Consider the following 19,652-nt stretch of genomic DNA (forward strand, 5'->3'; position numbering starts at 1 on the left):
AATTCCCCCTCCCTCTCTCCACCTGCCCCCCCACCCTGTCCTATAATTATGAGAAAAAGAAAGGGAAAAAATCATGTTCAACATTTTTGCAACGTTGATGAAATTTATTTACCTTCCCAGGGATATTTATGAGTAAGATACATTAACAATTTGGTAATTTATTCATTTAGGGTTTTGAAAGTCATCTAGCAAATGCCACAGGTGTGGAGATCTGAAGGTTAATTATTCATTAATATCAATGTCAACATGCTTGCAATTTTATTAAATGTTAGCCAGAGCAACCGAGACCATCTTTCAGTATCCACTCTGTTAAATTTTAACCAAAATTTAACGTTACGACGTGTTTGCTCTCGGTGAGTAATTTTAACAGAACCTACACGGTAGATAAATACTGAGATTAATTTTAAAAGCTAAATAACCCAAATACTGTAGACCCTGAGTTTTTTCTTTTTCACCAAATGAAAGCAAAGTAACAGGCAAATAATGTAATGATTCTTGATGGTTCACAGCCCTCAAAATTCAGGCGAGTTATTACATGTATACAAATGATGTTATGAAAACTCCCTGAGTATGTAAAGCATTGCATATGGAGCAGCTGTACATAATAGCGCATAAACTTACACCTGAGAGAATCAAAAGTTCAGATTAATAATCAACATCTTCATAAAGTAAAATATTTAAAAGGAAACTTGAACAATCCATGTTTTGAAGACATGAACATCACTTATTTTTAATTTATTATCATAATTTTGTGGGTCATTTTTTTTCCGGTACATTTTTGATTTATTTCCTTTTTTTATTAGTGTAACAACTTCTAGGGCATTACTACAGCAGATATATATAAAACAGTTAACAGGGCAAACAGTTAAGTCATAATGACAGAGTCACGGAGCTTCCAAATTTGGGTCAGATGTTTGATTAGTTACTGTAAGTGGAAATTTCATCAGCAACTTGTGGTTGATGAGAGCGATTACTGTGATCAAATTTTTAATCGACAAACCCTTATTAACGAGTAATCAACCTTTTCGTAAAAATTGAAAATATTTTCTGCAATTTAGCATGCATCCAACCACACCTTTCTCATTCATATTTTAAACTCGACCAATCCAATCATCTCTACAACGTACAGTACTGTACGACTACATTGCATACAGTATATTATAGTATAACGTACATTCGTACAGTATTAGTATTACTAATGACAGCTGGTGTATTATTGGTCCGTAGTGAATGAAATGAATCAATCATGGCAAATACAAGGCGCATAAATACAACAAATGATAGACTGGACCTACACTGTAGTTGTAAGGCATTAGGCCGTCGATATGATCCGAAAATTTCGCTTACTAGGTTCTAAGCTACAGTATTTAACATTATCATGTTGTTCAATTTGACCAATTTTACATTTTTGGTATTTCTAGGATATATGCAGATTGAATACTGTACCCTCTGTCTCACCACTGAATATGCATAGCAATTTAAAAAGTGTTAGTTAGAGTTCTATTTTTCTTTGCAACTGTTATCATTTTAAAATGAGAAATTTCACATGAATAACACAGAATTGTCCCAAGTGCAAATCATTCACAATCATGTAGCTAGGGACAACCCACAAAACAACTGTACATAACCAGAATGCAAAATGCATTGAGGTTTCGATGACTTTAATGCACTAGACTTCTGCTTGTTAGTATAACCAGAACTAGCTGTTGCAATAACACTATGACATGCTAACACCCTACTGTACGTGGTTATACACACCTCCATCAAAAGCAATAGGGTTCTTGTACTCAATGTTATGAATCCACACACCAAGTATTACAAACCAAACCAAATCTCTTAATAACTTCGCACATTAGGGTTGCAGAGGAGTCCACTTATGGACAAGTTAGATTGGAATATGCCCACGAAACTTCAAAGAATCAACTTGAAAGAAGCTAATACAGGTCACTGGAGGTCAACCTGAGGTCAAAGGTCACCCAAATGCAGTTCGACCAATGTATTACAATAGCGTAACTCTCAACCCTGTCTGTGGTAGTTTCACAAGTTATCGGGAAAAAACACATTTTGACCCATAAATGACCTTTGGTGACCTTGGATCGCATCACGGTTATTTTGTAAAATGTGTCCCTACTTCATTCACAACTTGTCCTAATATACCAGCCATGTCAGACTTCGTGACTAGAAGTTGTTGCAAAAATTAGCATAAGTTGGGAGTTTTTGGCACATAATCAACCTTGAATGACCTTGGATGACCTAATGGTTTTTATCAAAAATGTTCCTCTTGATGATGTGCACTCTGTCCTAAAATCCCAACCTTGATGGACATTTGGTTCTCACCTTATTGCAAAAATACTAGTTTTTGACCCCTAATTGACCTTTGTTGACCTTGGACCATATTACCATTAGGTTTTGAAATGATCCCTTACCCCATTCACAACTAGTCCCAAAATATCAACCATGTCGGACCCGTCAATGGTAGTTTCAAAAGTTATTGAGAAAAAAACACATTTTGACCCATAAATGACCTTTGGTGACCTTGGATCACATCACGGTTATCTTTGAAAATGCGTCCCTACTCCATTCACAACTTGTCCTAATATACCAGCCATGTCAGACTTCGTGACTAGAAGTTGTTGCAAAAATTAGCATAAGTTGGGAGTTTTTTGCACATACTCAACCTTGAATGACCTTGAATGACCTAATGGTTTTTATCAAATATGTTCCTCTTGATGATGTGCACTCTGTCCTAAAATCCCAACCTTGAGGGACATTTGGTTCTCATGTTATTGCAAAAATACTAGTTTTTGACCCCTAATTGACCTTTGTTGACCTTGGACCATATTACCATTAGGTTTTGAAATGATCCCTTACCCCATTCACAACTAGTCCCAAAATATCAACCATGTCGGACCCGTCAATGGTAGTTTCACAAGTTATTGAGAAAAAAAAACACATTTTGACCCATAAATGACCTTTGGTGACCTTGGATCACATCACGGTTACCTTTGAAAATGTGTCCCTACTCCATTCACAACTTGTCCTAATTTACCAGCCATGTCAGACTACGTGACTAGAAGTTGTTGCAAAAATTAGCATAAGTTGGGAGTTTTTTGCACATACTCAACCTTGAATGACCTTGAATGACCTAATGGCTTTTATCAAAAATTTCCCCTTGATGATGTGCACTCTGTCCTAAAATCCCAACCTTGAGGGACATTTAGTTCTCACCTTATTGCAAAAATACTAGTTTTTGACCCCTAATTGACCTTTGTTGACCTTGGATCATATTACCATTATGTTTTGAAATGATCCCTTACCCCATTCACAGCTAGTCCCAAAATATCAACCATGTCGGACCCTGTCAGTGGTAGTTTCACAAGTTATTGAGGAAAAAAAACACATTTTGACCCATAAATGACCTTTGGTGACCTTGGATCACATCACGGTTATCTTTGAAAATGTGTCCCTACTCCATTCACAACTTGTCCTAATTTACCAGCCATGTCAGACTTCGTGACTAGAAGTTGTTGCAAAAATTAGCATAAGTTGGGAGTTTTTGGCACATAATCAACCTTGAATGACCTTGGATGACCTGATGGTTTTTATTAAAAATGTTTCTCTTGATGAGGTGCACTCTGTCCTAAAATTTGTTTGGCCTACAATGTACACACATAATGTTATTGCTGGAAATGTATCAAAACCAACCTTTGGCCCCTCATAACTTGAGAACTGGGTGTCCGATTGAAGCGGGAGTTGGTTTCCTATATTCAGCACAAAAAGCTCTATCCTATGTCAACAATTTTTAAACTTATCTTTGTTCTGTTTTGTTTTGCCCCGTATCTCCTAAAATGAGCATATTTTTTAAGATTTGACCTTTGACCTTTTGACCTCGCAGTCAGATGTAGTTTGACACGCTGATTCCAAAAAGCAACATGACAAGTCTGTGCGACCATCCTAACTGTACTTATTAAAAAACAAAAACATTGACCTCTGATAACTTCGCACACGAAGGTCGCACAGGGGTCAACTATGGACCATTTTGATCGGAAGGTACCTTTGAGATCCGATTATGGCCACGAAAATTCAAATAACCCAAAAAATTGATAAAGGTCACCGGAGGTCAACTTGAGGTCAAAGGTCACCTAGATGCGGGTCGACTCCCTGATTACAATAGCGTAACTCCCAACCTTCACGGACATTTGGTTCTCAAGTTATTGCAAAAATACTAGTTTTTGACCCCTGATTGACCTTTGTTGACCTTGGATCACATGACCGTTAGTTTTGAAATGATCCCTTACCCCATTCACAACTGGTCCCAAAATATCAACCATGTCGGATCCTGTCAATGGGAGTTATTGCTTGTTTTAATATTTTGGTTTTTGGCCTCTAACTGACCTTTGGTGACCTTCACAGGCAACACAAAAAATAGGGCACATCTACTCAATGTGGTACTCTTATACACCAAATATTAGATTGGTCCAAGCTTCCCTACTTGAGATACCGTGTTTACAAGCCAGGCGTCACACACACACACACACACACATACATACATACACACATACACACTCTCCGCCTGCATGAATGCATTGGTTACGATTTCATCGAAACCAAAAATGGGACCCCAAATTTATGAAATGTCCCAGGCTTCATTTGAAAATTTGTCAGCCTAACTACAGTAACTTGTTTTGATGCAAGGTTGATTTAGCTTTCCACACATCAGGCCTCAAAAAGGCTTCGAAATACCCTTCAGCACGGAATAACATGCCTTCATTAAATGCTAGTTTTTCAACAGCAAAAGTAAATTTATTCAACTAATTGATCTTTATTTATTGATGGTTTATTTTTTTTTTTTATTTGTGATCGAGTGGAAAACTTGACTTTTAAGTGATCAAAGCCAACATGCCAGAATTCTCATTATCTCCATCAAAATCATGCTATTGTGTATATTTGCATACTGTATTCATGTCAAACATATATCATTTTAAAGGCATTGAAGACTCGCCCCAAACAGCGTGCCGCCATCTTTAAAAAGTTAACTTCTGTTGCTTGCAAGTGAAGTTTTTCTCTTGTCGCTACAAAATGCAGACAGTAATGAAACGTGATACCTTGTTATCTTTAGCTGGACCTAAGGTGTCCATCGCTGTATCGTTTGTACACTGTGCTGTGGGTATTGACCGCAGCTGTATGTATTGACTGTACACTAGTGTCTAATTACGGACTGTAGCAAGCTGTGTGTGTACTTTCTGGGATCGATGGTTTCTAACATTTCTGTTACACCTCATTCAAAACTAGGTCAGATTACCGGCATTAGACATTTCTTTTTGCGCGAGTCTTCACACCCTTTAAGTTACAAATAAACGATAGATTAAACATCAAAATAACAGTATGAAAATGTTTCCCCCAAAAGGTAATGAGGGCAGTATATAAGAACAAAGCATGCACAGACTCTGGATGTGTGACCTGATTAATTCACTTTGGCTTCGGCTTTGAGTACAATGTTTCTGTATGCTGCCGTATTGAACGAATCTAACCGTGATAGTAACTACCGACTTTGCGATCCGTGTTACGGTCATTACCGACTTTGCAATCCGCGGTCCCCCTCACAATTTTGCACGGTCGGTGAGAGTGACTACATAGTTTTCCCTTTGGTGAAACCGAAAGGATAGTAAATTTTGATGTCTGTTCCCCCCCTCCCCCCCCCCCCCCCTCGGTTGGCTAGCTATCAGATGCTCAGCTTAACCAGGTAGAGAACTTCTAGGTACTTTTGCACGTATAATATTTGAAGAGACATTTCACATGCAGGCAAATCAGTCAAGTATCAATTAAACACTCTTGTTTATTAATTAAATCCTCTTTCGACTGCACAGGTAGAAAGAAAAAAAAGTAGAAATAATCATACCAAACCAAACATGAATTGGCAATCCATTTTCTGCTACAGTATTGTACAGACTATTGTACAACTAATGAATTACCATATGAAAAGGAAAGTCAATATTCTCTTACTCTAGATTATAATTATTGTGATATAGATTTGCAGAACCAATGCTAAAGTTAATTAATAAAATTTAGAGAAATATATTATATTATTACTTTTTTTTATTATTTATTTTTATTTTTATATATATATTATTATATATTTTAGAGAAATATATACTGTACTGTACTAAAAGAAAAAAGAAGAAAAAGAAGATACCTTAAACACTGCCTTTTTATTTCGAGTTTATGTTGTCCGAATGTTGGGAAAAAATGTCTATGAAGACCGTCAACAGTAACGGAAACCGGGTGATGTCAGTTTGCTGTTTGTTTGTTTCACATGTTTCAGCCTTGACCAGTTAATGAACTAGCCTCATTAACTCCAACACACACACACACACCTTGAGCAGTACTGTTAATTAGCCCCGCTGACCTTGGATAATATACGACCATTGAGAGTAATAATTATCACAGGTCAACCTGGATAACACAAATGTCAACTATTTTGGGGGTCTGAGCTTGGGTTGACAATAGACACTGTCAGGGAGTCTTGGGGGGGGGGGTAGTGGTCTAAATTTAGGGTTGCTCAGAAAAATACAGAGGTAAAAATAATGATGTCCACTCCTGGCTAGATGCTATACTGTATGGTACTAGGTAGGTTTTCCAGTTTCAGGGCAAACAGGTTCATGGTTGTTTGTGATTTGAATCAGTTGCCCTGAAAAAAATCAATGATATATAACAAATAATAACATCTAACTAAAGAAAACAGTATATTTGTACAGGCTGCTAGAAACTGCTTTGTTTACAACTGTTATACTCTGCATGCAATAGTCTAAAGATAGGGTTTTCGAAATGGTCGCTTGAACATAGACAATGTTGGTGGGGGGGGCCAACATTAACGGGTTGCTCGAAAACAAGAAACTATAAAGGTTGAAAGAAGGTCATGAAGCCATGGTACTGTACTGTACTGCTGCAGGGTTTCCAGGAAAATTATGCAGAGTACAGCTGTTCGCAGTAGACAGGAAATAATTGATCCAGTATCGCATCATCGCTAAATCAGGGATGAGCCTGGGGTAAAAAAAAAATCACTGAACTTTGCCAAAATTGCGGTATAGGCTCCAGTTTGCATATGCTACAGTGTGTTAGGATAATAGTTTTTGTCCCCAGGTTAGAAAAGAAATCACGGATATTCTGCGAATTCGCGGAAAAAGCTCATGCCTGCTAAATGGACAAATTGCTGCTACAAAGGTGCAAAGACATCAATAAAGTTGTACAGTGATTGTACACAGGAACCCTTGCATGTATATATTTGACAAAGATCAGATGTCTTTAAACATGTTACTTACACAAAATGTTTCAACACAAAATATTTCTATATGAAATTATTCCCTGACCAAGTCTCTCAATGGATGTTTTTTGATATTTTGAGTGGCAGCACCTGAAATCAAACATCTTATTCATAGCAATAAAAATACAGTATTTTTCTCATCTAGGCTGTCAGAAATCGTTCTGCTCTCTTTGCAATTTTTAACACTACAAATGTCTCTGGATTTTGCAGTCTCTTTTTCCGTTCAATAAGGTTGGGTTGAAAATGGACAACGTTGGAGGTCAAAGGTCGCACGAATCAGAGTAATCGATGTAAAGGTGACGGTCACGACACTCATAGCTACTGTATGATCGGTGCTGTGTGTTGGTTTTACCAGGTAGATTATGGAAAAATAAGTAGATCTCCACTCATATAGCTTCTAAGGTAGATACTGTACTGTAGTAAGATGCATGTAGCTTGGAGACAAGTAAGAGAGGAGCATGGATGTTTGCCAAAAAAAAACATTAAAAAAAAATTAATATAAAAATCTGCTTTTCATTCTAACCTCTGTTTTATATATATTTACATATAAAAAAAAATCTGTTTTATTTTTCATTTTCACTAAAATTTATTTCATATATGACCTTAGTCTGTCTGTTTGTCCTCAGACACCTTTTGTTTGATCAAGGCATTGTTCCGTTATCATCTTTTGTTCTTTCCGTCGCCGATGCCTCATCTGCCGTACGAAAGGGAACACTGTTTTCAATACAGAGGAACATCAACAAAAGATCCAGGTCATTTAAACTCGGAAATATCATCGATCAAACCTTGAAATCATGAATGTTATAGTACTGATACAGTAGTACAGGTAGCTAATTCTATAAACCATCATCCACGCACACAATTTCAATCTTGAGCAAAAATCCTTTTTTCTATCCATCTGTATTGTATTGCAGACATATCCAGGGAATGCTTCCATTGAAACAAACAATCTATTCTCACAGAAAATTAACTTTGGTACAGGTATATATATATATATATATATATACCTATATATATATATATATTTATATACAGTATATAGCAAAATACAAATTTATCTAATCTGGACAGTTTATTACTTGGCTAAAATCATGCATATGACTGGTCTGAGAATTGTAGATTTGTGATTTGTCAGCAAAATATGAAAATATACATAAAATAAACAACTTAATACTGTACTTATTTATGCTCGTAAGATGATAGAAAAATCATCCAGCAAAACCTCCCAAGTCTATGGGAAGTGGGGGATGGGGGGAGGGAATGATGGTACATTTGAGTAACATACATACTTAGGGGCACAATTGTTCAACTTCAATATTGTTCGAGCACAACAGCATCCTTCCTCTTTATCTCATATCAAGCACTCAGAGGAAATTACAGTAGAAATCCTGACTAAAACTGAATCCTTAGGGTGCCAAAAAGTAAATTTAATGGCCCCTGCCATTCTCTTGAAGAGGTGATCATGCCTTAATAGTGTCATGCCTCAAAACATTTGAGTACACATGAATGGCACTAACGGTACAAAATCCATTAGGTACAAATTTGTGGCATTGGCAGGGTGTATAAGACAGCATTTTCTTTCGAATGTTCACTGATCTTGGACGCCAACTGCAGAAACCAACTTCAAAACTTGAATGGCTTGCTTTCTCAATTGGTAGACTGATTCAGGAAGGGAGTGGATGATGCCAAGGATGTGGGATGGAGGGAGGGGAGGGGGAGGGCATATGGGTGCAGTGTTTTAGTGTTAAAACAATTCACAAGTTAGTAGGTTAAGTAGGAGAGGAGTAGAAATGGCATAACTCAACTGGAGACAGAACCGGTACTTGAGAAGAGTGAGGTAAATAAGTAAAGTACAATTAAAGTCTGGGTCATGGAACATTAACAGAATGAATCAAATTCATTTGCTACTGGAGAGTTGACCGTCTTGTTTTAAACAGTAAGAATTGAAGCAGGTATTTTTAAATTGATCAACTTCAATCTTATTCCGAGTAGTGCTGTGCCGTTTACACGTTTAAACGTGTAAACGAACGAAACATCGTTTAAACGTTTAATAAACGTTTAAACGAAACTATGAAATCAACTGAAAATTAAATTATTTTGTCTACTACGCAAAATAACAACACAACTTACGATCAGTCGAATCATAAACCGCGAACGTAATCCTTCTTTTGTCCCCTCCCCCCCTCCGATGTATCTGGCGATATGAATGGCTTAAACTTGAACGCTGTTATCCTTTTGTGAAAACTTCCTGATTCGCGGCACAAGTGTACTTTATATCGAGCCGACAGCGGCGGCGCAGATAATCCAGTCAATGCATGTTCAATCGAAATGATTACAATCCCTGTCCATCACGTTGAACTCTCCGACCAGACAATACCGGGTCGAATACTCGACTTGGTAATAGTTGTTCAAATACATGATCAAAGGAAAAGTATCGATTGGAGATCGTAAAAAAAAACTCTGAAAATCAGTAGAGAAATTACCAATTGTGTACGAAAAGTAAGTTCGGTCCTTTCAAATTTTACGAAAGATCCAGCAAAACACTTTCGAAAAATTCACGCGAAACTGGCATATCGTGCTAAATGCAACTAATGTCATGTAAACAAGGCTCTAGTACACCCATTTATGAATAAACCGTAAGACCACATCTGGTGTTAAGCGGGGGGAAAAGAAAGTATTTTCTAGAATTTCCAAAAATACGTACAAAATAATGTCCTACCATAGTTAAGTGTATAGCAAATTGCCTAACCACCTCGTCTGTTACGGATCTCACGTAAATACAAAAACAAAACTAATTGTATTTTGCGAACTTGACGTTTTCTACAAGAACATGGAAATAAATGTTTAGCATTAGTTAATCATGCCGTGTGGCCTAAAACATATTTTATTACAAGGTTTACTTTCATAAAGATGGCCATAGCTTGATATCTTGTACTGCGTGTATGAACTGTGCCTTGTGTATCATGGGGAATACTCCATGAAACGTTTCTTGGAAACGTGCCAAAAATGTTAACAAACAGGTGTTAAGACTGGGGATGAGCGCACAGTTGTTTGGAAAGGTACCTGGGATAATTCTGAGCACATGTACAGTATCCTACCGCAGTATTTAAGTTGGGTTAAACCGTACTGCAGTTGTAAACTGATGTACGTTCAGTGCGCGCTATTCAGTGTTAGGCAGTCTAGAAACGGGGCTTTGCCGAACGTTTTTTGTTTCATAATATCGGAGGTTCTGTAAGTTAACCTTTTTAAAGATTGTAAGACAGATTAAATCTCTTTTCATTTTATCACATAATATAGCTACTCTAACTTGTCATTTAAAATTTTTCATCAGCTTCGTGACAATTTAAATTAAAAAAGTTGTCAGTATTTTGCATCCTCAACTGCGAATTTTTTTATCGCCAGACACGCAAAAATTTCCTTTTCCTTTTCCTTTTCCGGGGTCTTCGCCCCACCAGGGCCCTAGGGCGGTCCCATGGACCCCACGCCTTTATGCTCGCACGCTAAGCGTGCTCGGCGTTTTCTCGCGATTTCGCGAACGTTTAAACGTTTAAACGAACGAAAAATCGGCCGTTTAAACGTTTAGGTCTTTAAACGAAAACTCACAGCCCTAATTCCGAGTGCTATTCTTTTAACAGTGGGGGCAAAAACTCACAATGCTGAGTGCTTGAAAGCAGGAATAAGCCCAGTCTGATTTCCAATTTTTGACGAAATCACAGCATTTTTGCACTATTATTTCATCTCCAACCAATGTTGGTAACTTCATACTTCGATACAGTCTTTTCTGTGACTATTATTATTTTTTTTTTTTGAAATATCCCGAGTCCCTTCTTTTTTTTGTCCTTCAAACTTTTAATGACCTCATAAAGTAGTTTAAGTGTAGTTACTTACTCTGAATGTCTTCACAATTTTACCAACTTTCCCCAAAATTTGGCCAAATTCTTGTCTCTGTGATGCAAATATTATATTCTTGTTGTTGTAGCTGTCATTTACTGTGCATGCTTCCCTTACAACTTATAGCACAAAAAATTGATGTCTGAAATTGAACGAGACCTTAATTCCCACGATATATATGTAAACTTCCTGTATCCACATCCCACCACAAACTGTGGTTTGATCATTCCTGTAGTTTCACAGAGGAAGATTACAGTACTGTGTACAGATTCGTCATAGATATGCCCACAGTAGGTACAGGTTAACCATTCCGCAACATCAGTTAAGCTTTTGCTGTTTTTAGTTTAAATGGAGTTTCTATATCGATAAACTCCACAAGCATTGTTTTCTTATAGATCTAGGACATATAAATAAATTCACAAAGTAAGTTTACACCTTTTTGTCATAAAGTTAGTTTTGGAACTACAGTACCAACACAACTTCCTAAAACAAACTTCCTATTTTTTGGCCTCATATATATAGAGCAAAAGTAGAAGTAAATGGTTGGTGATGATTCTGTTAGCTATACATTGTACAGTATGTATGACATTGTATGTATGTATGTATGTGTGTTTGTATGTATTTATGTATATATATGTATGCATGTATACATGTACATGTATGTATTGTTTGATTTATTTCACCACATCAAGGTTAATAAGGAAGTCATACATGAATTTAGTTTGATTCTCAAATGTTTAATTTCGGACAAATTTTTCACATTATTATTAACGACAAGATGAAAAGCAGCAAATTGGAGACTTTTTCTACTTCTTTTCCATCACTTGACATGAACCCAACAAGTAAAAGCTATGGTAATAAACCTAGCTGAATAGTAAGTCCATTGCTGGTGCATAGATTGCCAATGGTGCAGTCATCCAACCGATGTTACTGGGACCTTGAAACAAGTGGCGCATTTGGGTGTCTAGGACAAAGCTAGCACCTTTGGAGAAGGAGAGGAAATTGGAACCCTTTGGTACCTCAATCTAGCCGCACCTTCAGAGTCTCAGACTGAGTGGTGCACAGGCTCAGAGTCCGTTTGCCACAGGGCCGGGATGTTTGTCTCAAAGAGCACTGATAAAATTGATCAGAATCAGATGACAAATAAGGTGCCATGAGCAACAGAATAGACAACTATACTAGTAAATCTTATGAACTTAACCTAATGCATAAACTTCTACTCTATTGTACTTTCAAAGAAATGTGCACACACAAATTGTATGTTACAGTGATTGGTCTGTATTCTGTAGTTTTGCTGGGCCACAGTGCCAACACACAACAAGAAATGTCCATCTATGTGGAATCTGGATGCTCAGTTTATACACTTTTTGCAATCGTGTAGCAATTGCACTGTCTTGTAAACATTATAATACACAACATGGAACTGTTTTGCATACTGTACATTTTGTACACTGCATGCATGTATACACTGCTCTATGTGGAATTTTTATTGTATTTGAAATGACAATGTGTTGGAAAATCCAGAAATTTCCAGCCCCCACAGGGGTTCGAACCAGGGCCTTACATTTGGATTAAAGTTGGCCCAACAGTATATGTATTTTTTTCGGGGGGGGGAGGGGGCAATAGGCCAGTCTATGGAAGCCTCAAAGATATGTAGGATGTAAGATGTAGGCTATGTACTTTTACACAAAATTTCAACTGTAGGCTACTCTCTTTCTTGATCGTGTAGCTTTTCACCAAAAATAAACGTGTTCTTCTCAATTTTGAGGGTTGCAAACTTGACATTTATTGGTCATTCATCAATTAATGATGAATGCAACTTATAGGTGTTTTGGACACTAAGTTGGGCCTAATCAGCAGTCATTTAAACTGAATGACTGATGCAGAAAACAAAAACAACTGTAACTAGGGGCCTAGGCTGTGTTTAATTGTAAAACCATGCACAGCAGCTACCCTATAATATTATCATTCTCATATTCATTCACATTATCATATTCTGAGCGAATGCATATGCGTATAATCGAATGTGGGTGGACTTACCACAAACAGCTGAGCTGTGTAAAAATTGTATTACTTTAAAAGGTATAGGCCAAGTAATGTATTAATAACACTGGAAGAGACTAACTTAGGCTAGGCCTAGGCTAGTATAGTAAAAGGACTTCGGCCCTAGCCTAACTGTGTGGAATACTCGATCTGCCATACCTGACGTAAACAACGAAATGTCATTTGGAGAATCTTTAAATGTTTACAATTGTTCAATAAACCTTACCCTCAGGCTAGACTGTATCAGGTAGGCAGGATGGAGCACTTCCAGTTTCCTAAATTTCGTAGGATGGCTTCATTTCTCTTCAATTCAGGATAAATTTCAGTACAGTTTCTCGCCCCTTGTATATTTACGCGATTATTGTTTTGATATTTCTGATATGAATATTCACGCCAGTAAAAAATGACGTTGACGGCACTGTACACACTAGCGGATGGAATTGAAATTGGTGGCGGTCGTCGAGAAACAATCATTGCGGGTGTTGTTCGTAGCATCCTTCACTTATTATGTACATGAAGACAACTTGGAACTAGATAATGAAGACTTTCTCAATGAGATATGGGACCGAACCCAACAGTCATTCTATGATTAGCCTACAGTATATGACAGAGATCTGATATAAGATGATACAAGTTCTGGAAGTGATGAAAACGCGGTCCACATGACGGGGCCCGGACCCCACGGGCCCACGCCGAAATGATTTTGCGCTCCACATTCGCGTTGGCTTCACTACCCCCTCCCGATCTCCCTCCCTCACCACGTGCTTCTGAATATCTGACGACGTCATTTGGGTAAATCTATGATCAGACGTAATATGTTAAAATAAAATGACAACTCAACAATTGGGGAGCAAACTTCGAAGAGCAGTGGAGGATGTGACATTGATTTGAGAAGTAAACCCCTAAATCACCAGAAAGCGTTTCCACAAAATGGACCCTCTGTAGGCCTATTCCACATATTCCATTTTTTGAAGGTTCTTCAACAAATCGATACTATTTTAATTACTATTATTGTTTAACTTTAAAAATAAAAACAGCGGGCAAATTTTGATTGACAAACTGGCACCGCGGTCCATTTATGGTCTGCAAGTTTTAATTTTTGTTGTTGACATTAACAGAAAGGGGAATTTCTAATGTTTAAAAGGGGACACTTTTAGGTTTTTCTCAACCAAGGAAACATGCAACCCCCCCCCCCCCCCTCCCCCACATTCGGCTTTCCGCCCTTATACTTTGTATGTTGTTAAAGAAATATTCTATCGATTTTCCTTTTGTTATTTATTCATTTCACAGAAGTATTTCATTTGCTGCATGTCACGGCCCACTCCACAGGTGAATATAAGAAATATTTTCTAGTCCAAATTTTTTGGCCCCAAGTAATTGAATGTATATGTTTTGTATTTACACGTTTTTATGGAAAATTGGTAAGTCGAAATTGTCTCCCTTTTCACAACCGCATGTTCATACCCCTGATTCTCCCAATACCCCCCCCCCCCCAATGACACTAACCCCGTACGGAAATGGGGTACGTGCCATTAATATTTATGTACACTATATACATAAATGCCATCCAAGAAATAAACCTATATGGCAAACTGTAACAGTGAAACTACACGCATAATATGACATGCTTGGCCACAAGTTTCAACCAACACTATAGTCAAGATGCGCTATTGTGACGAAATCACTAAAGCATATTAAAAGGCCAATTCATTATTCGACGATCTTTTGTCGAAAACCAAGGAACCATATGAAAATATTTTGTTGACTGCTAAAACCCAGACTGTATTAAATGATAACTATATATAAAACTCGAATGCTGTCATTGCAGGCCAGGGTTACAGCGTTTAGAATACGTGTACCGTATATAACCATTGTGGTATACGGTTATTCTACGTGGCTATGCATGGTAGCTTGAACCCATTGTGGCATAAACTGGTTGAGCTGCAAAGAACATCTTCAAGATAAGCCATAACAAACCATGATTGGTGGGTAAAAATGGACTAAACTTCATATCCCTTGAAGAAACAACAACTTTCAGATTGGTTTCCAGTGAAGTTTGGAGAAACTGTATCAAGTATAACATACAAAACCATCGCCCGGGTGTCTTTGCTGATTATATCTAATCTCTTATCATTATAGCATCAAGGTAAGTCACCAGTATACAAATTTGTACATATATATTACACTGTAATAAGTAGGCCATATTGTTTGTATATAGTTTGTATGAAAAATCTGCCTCATACCTTCTCTTCCGAACTCCTTTTTTCTTTCTTTCTTATTCTGTCTATCTATCCTCATTTTCTCTCCTCTTTATCTTTCACAAAGTTCTCTCTCGTATATGCATGTCATTTCCATAGCTCGTATGCAAGTGACGTCAGCAGAGGCGAAAGCTTATAGCCTGAATTGGAGTATACACACAATGGCTAGGAGAATATCATGAATTTATGAAATCGTCCCAGGCTTAGAAATGCATGAGGACTTTGACTTATTGATTTACTTTTTTATGATTCGACTCGTATAGGTAACTGACTAACTATGCGACTTCCACCCGTCGCTACCAATCCATCCTTTTCGGCCTAGGCTATAATCAAAACTTATGACGCATGCATGAACTTACATTATAGTGCTTATGCATAGTTGAAAGATATAAGTTCAGCAAAGTAAATTATCAAAGTTTTACCTCTCACCAAGTTAACTGACGTCCGTAAATTGCCATATATAAGCCTTTCCAGGGGACACATCAATGATTTTATACTTAAGGAGGGGAAGTGACCCTAGGATCGATGAAGCCGACTCTCCATGCATAAAATGTGGCAGGGGGGGTGAAGGTCTGGAAGCATCCTTTCCCAAATAAAAATAAACCTGCTTCTGCTAGTTGCTATACACTTTGTAAGTTTTTGTATTGGGTTGAAATGGGTAGGGGGAGGTGTGCACAACCCACTAACCCCTTCCCCCTCCCTCTGGATCGAAGCATGCCCTCTGACATTTTCTTATATTCTATCAAGAAGATAGGTGAACCTGACCAAAACCCCATGGCGAACCGCTTTTTCCTGCGTTACAGCGTGGTGGGCGTGGCCATCGTTTGCTTCCTCTTACTCGTGGCGATAAGGAACCAACCCCAATCCAAGTCATTTACCAAGACCGGCCACCGTATGTATTTTTATCATTACATAACCGATTTGAGAAGGGGAGGTAGAGGGTGGGGATGGGGATGGGGAGCAGCGGAATGAGGTTCCATTTTATTTGTTTTTCTTGGGGGGAAGGGGAGGGGCGGGGGAAGGCACATTAAATATCATTCATTCACTCATATATTTTATTTATTCTCATCGCTTGCAATTCTCATCATTGAGGCCGCGAAATACACGTGCAGAGGACGTACGAATTTAACTTCTGTTTTTCTTGAGTGTGTAGTTTTACTTTAAAAAAAACCAACTTTGAAAAAGAATTAACGTGACATATTGGCCTAATCATTATTATACGAAATAGAATCAAGTCAATATCACTATATACGGTTATATAATATGGAGTATTGGTCCAGTAGTGTAGCTGTATGGTTTCAGGGGCCCCGTTTCAAGAGCGAAGTTTGGGACCCTTCACACTTACCCTACTTTAACTACACTGCACTTGACGCCAAACCATTCGATGAAAGATAGAAAAGTATCACGATAGATCTGGTATTGAACTGGCCAGTTAATTCGTCAACAATAGAAGAACATTTGTTAATTTATTTGAAATAGACTAGGTCAAGGGCATGTTTGTATCTGAGTCAAATGTTCATGCATAAATTTATACGTGGTGCACTAGGCTGGTCCAATGAAACGCCTGGATCGCTTATTTGTACGCATTTTTGTGGGTCTCAGCTCTCCCTACACTCAATTTTAGTAATTGCGTGAAAATATGTCACGGGGATGTTTGGAATATGTTCATTTTTTTTCAAGTCTAAATATATGATTATGTATCGATTTCTGTTTTTCATCAACAGTCAAGAATACATTCAAACACAACAAACACAACTTAAATATGGGTCGCCAAAAGGGACAACGACAACCTCAAGGCATGGACGCTTATAAAGATGTGAAAGAGGAGCCGGAGGACATGTCATACGAAGAAGATAGCAGTTACTTCTACGGCTCGTCCTATTCCGTGTCAATATCCTCGTCATTCTACGGTAACAACAGTAAAATTCACACTTCCTTCTCGAGTAGCTCCGATTCCTACCTCAACGAAGGGGACGCCAAGTTTCTCGAAGGGCTGAAGTTGAAGTATAAGTTGAAACGTCAAGCAAAGATCAAACGGAAGAAGGAAGAGAGGGTCAAGAAATTAGGTGACGTTCGTAAAATGGACGCACCAAAGGCTGCTAACGTTCGACTACGTAATGGCAACGTTATAGACGAAGAAGGTAACGTCATCAAAACGGTCGAGCAACATAAGCAGAAGTACAAAGTGAGGAAAGGACGATCGGTTGACGACGGCATTGACGCTATCGAATGGGAAGATTTCTCGGAGAAAGTCGAACTCCGTCAATTAGACCGCCAGACTCGCGTTGGTACCTATTGCGCGAATCGTCAATCCAGCGATGAGATTAGCGACTACACTAAGAAGCATATACTCGTCATCCCAGAGTATCAGCTGATGTTCTGTTTCGTCCCTAAAGCCGGCTGCAGTAACTGGAAGAGGATCATGATGGTCCTTACTGGGCAGAGCGAGTCCGTAGATGGACTCACCTCTGACGAAGTTCACGTGAACGCCAAGTTCCAGTTCTTTTCTGCGCTTCCACTAGCTCAGCAACAGGAGGTGTTGGAAACTTATTATAAGTTCGCCTTCGTCCGAGAGCCCATGGAGAGGCTTCTCTCTGTCTACAGGAATAAATTTGGAGACAAGGTCTACTACCGCAAGAATAAATCTTTTCATTCTTTCGGCAAAGGCATCATCCAAAACTTCCGCCAAAACGCGACGAAGCATCAAAGGATATCCGGAGAGGGCGTGACTTGGTCCGAATTTTCAAAGTACCTCCTCAGTCCTCAGGTCCGTAAGAGGTACGAGAGTGGGGCCGACGTACACCGTAAAGACCACTGGGATGTCCAAACGAGCATATGCTCCCCGTGTGACGTCAACTATGACTTCATCGGCCACCTAGAGACCATTGACGAGGACGCCATCTATTTGTTACGTCATTGGGGTGTTCAAGAGAAGGTGAAGTATCTCCCTAGTGATACCAGTCGACCAACTAACAGCACAGACCAAACGATTCTCAATCGGAATTTTGGACTGCTCACCACCCAGCAGCGAGAAAGGCTTTATAATATGTTTACTGAAGATTACGCTGCTTTTGGATACGAAAAGCCATCATTTATGTCTTAAATTTCAAACTTTTAACTGTTTAAAGGGTAAGCCTTTAGTTTGACAAATCTAGGTCCGAAAAAATGAAGAACCTAGTTTCAATGCAAGAATAGGTTAAGTATAGTTATGCTTGAAAGACATGCATTTGCAGAAGAAAACTCTGATGTATATACTTCATTCTTCAGTGATAATGTATTAAGTGAATCATGAGCAAACCGTATGGATTTATTTGAACATGGGGTGGCGGGTATTTTATTTTTTTGTGCCTTTCGGATCTTTAAGCTCAAGGGGCAAAAACCGAACCATCATATTGAGCTTATGAGTCTAAGGTCTTAACGACGAACAACTCCCCCAATAGAGCTAAGGAGATAACAACAAAACTTGCCCCGTTTGGTGGATATATTAGCATAAAAGTCGTGTCCCCATGAGTTGGCACTTTTGTTTTTGAAATCTGTGATGTCATAGCGCCACTAGAATCTGGAACGCTTTATGTTCTCTTTGACTTTCTTTTCATATTTTGCAAAGTGAAATGTAAACAGTCTTTACCCTGAAACTGATGCCATCAGTTGGGTCTTGCCACCAGCTTCAATATTTAGAGATTCGTCGTTTGCAAAACAGACTACGGTCTCCATTGTACAGAATGAACAATATTGCAGCAACAAGGAAAAGGAGAAAACCATACCAAATAGAAGCACATGTGGTCCGATGATGTCATGTGTACGACTTGGTCAAGTCTTCAGTCGCACATGTGAAGAAAGGGAGTGAGGGGGGGGGGGGTGGGATCAGTTATATCTTCCAAATGGAATCAAGTTCTTCTTATCTGCTTGGGGAAGTTGTTCAGGTGTTTAGTTCGTAAACACGATAATTCAAAAAGTGGCATTGGGTTAAGGTTACTAGTTGGCATTCACAGAGAGAGAGAGAGAGAGGTCACTATTATTGAGTAACAAGAGCCATAAATCAGTCGAGGTCATGTAAGGTCAAATTCTGACAACCTTGTAACCACAGTAACTTCATAAGCACATGGTTGAACTTCCATACGTAGAAGTGCAAACACGGT

At 38.4% G+C, this 19,652-nt stretch overlaps 2 protein-coding genes across 4 annotated transcripts in view; one reads left to right on the forward strand and one right to left on the reverse strand.

The window, feature by feature from the left end:
- LOC139984295 (nuclear receptor coactivator 7-like) overlaps positions 1-13,646 on the reverse strand; it is a 68,359-nt gene extending 54,713 nt beyond the window's left edge. Inside the window, exon 1 of one of the 2 annotated variants that reach the window (XM_071998155.1) lies at positions 13,482-13,646. The gene's annotated coding sequence lies outside the window, so the exon portion shown is untranslated. The remainder of the gene's footprint in view (positions 1-13,481) is intronic. The other variant, XM_071998156.1, reaches the window with a different exon arrangement.
- Positions 13,647-15,070: 1,424 nt separating this feature from the next.
- Positions 15,071-19,148, forward strand: LOC139984321 (carbohydrate sulfotransferase 11-like). Of its 2 annotated transcripts, none has more exons than XM_071998188.1 (3): positions 15,071-15,401; positions 16,261-16,405; positions 17,238-19,148. In XM_071998188.1, exons 2-3 carry the CDS (start codon positions 16,288-16,290, stop codon positions 18,614-18,616), a joined length of 1,497 nt encoding a protein of 498 aa, XP_071854289.1. In that variant the 5' UTR covers positions 15,071-15,401; positions 16,261-16,287; the 3' UTR covers positions 18,617-19,148. The 2 variants fall into 2 exon arrangements, with proteins under 2 accessions (XP_071854289.1, XP_071854288.1); XM_071998187.1 differs by having other exon boundaries at positions 16,264-16,405.
- The last annotated feature ends 504 nt before the right edge of the window (positions 19,149-19,652 follow it).

The sequence above is a fragment of the Apostichopus japonicus genome, chromosome 17 (genome assembly GCF_037975245.1).
Source record: "Apostichopus japonicus isolate 1M-3 chromosome 17, ASM3797524v1, whole genome shotgun sequence".
Lineage (NCBI taxonomy): Eukaryota > Metazoa > Echinodermata > Holothuroidea > Aspidochirotida > Stichopodidae > Apostichopus > Apostichopus japonicus.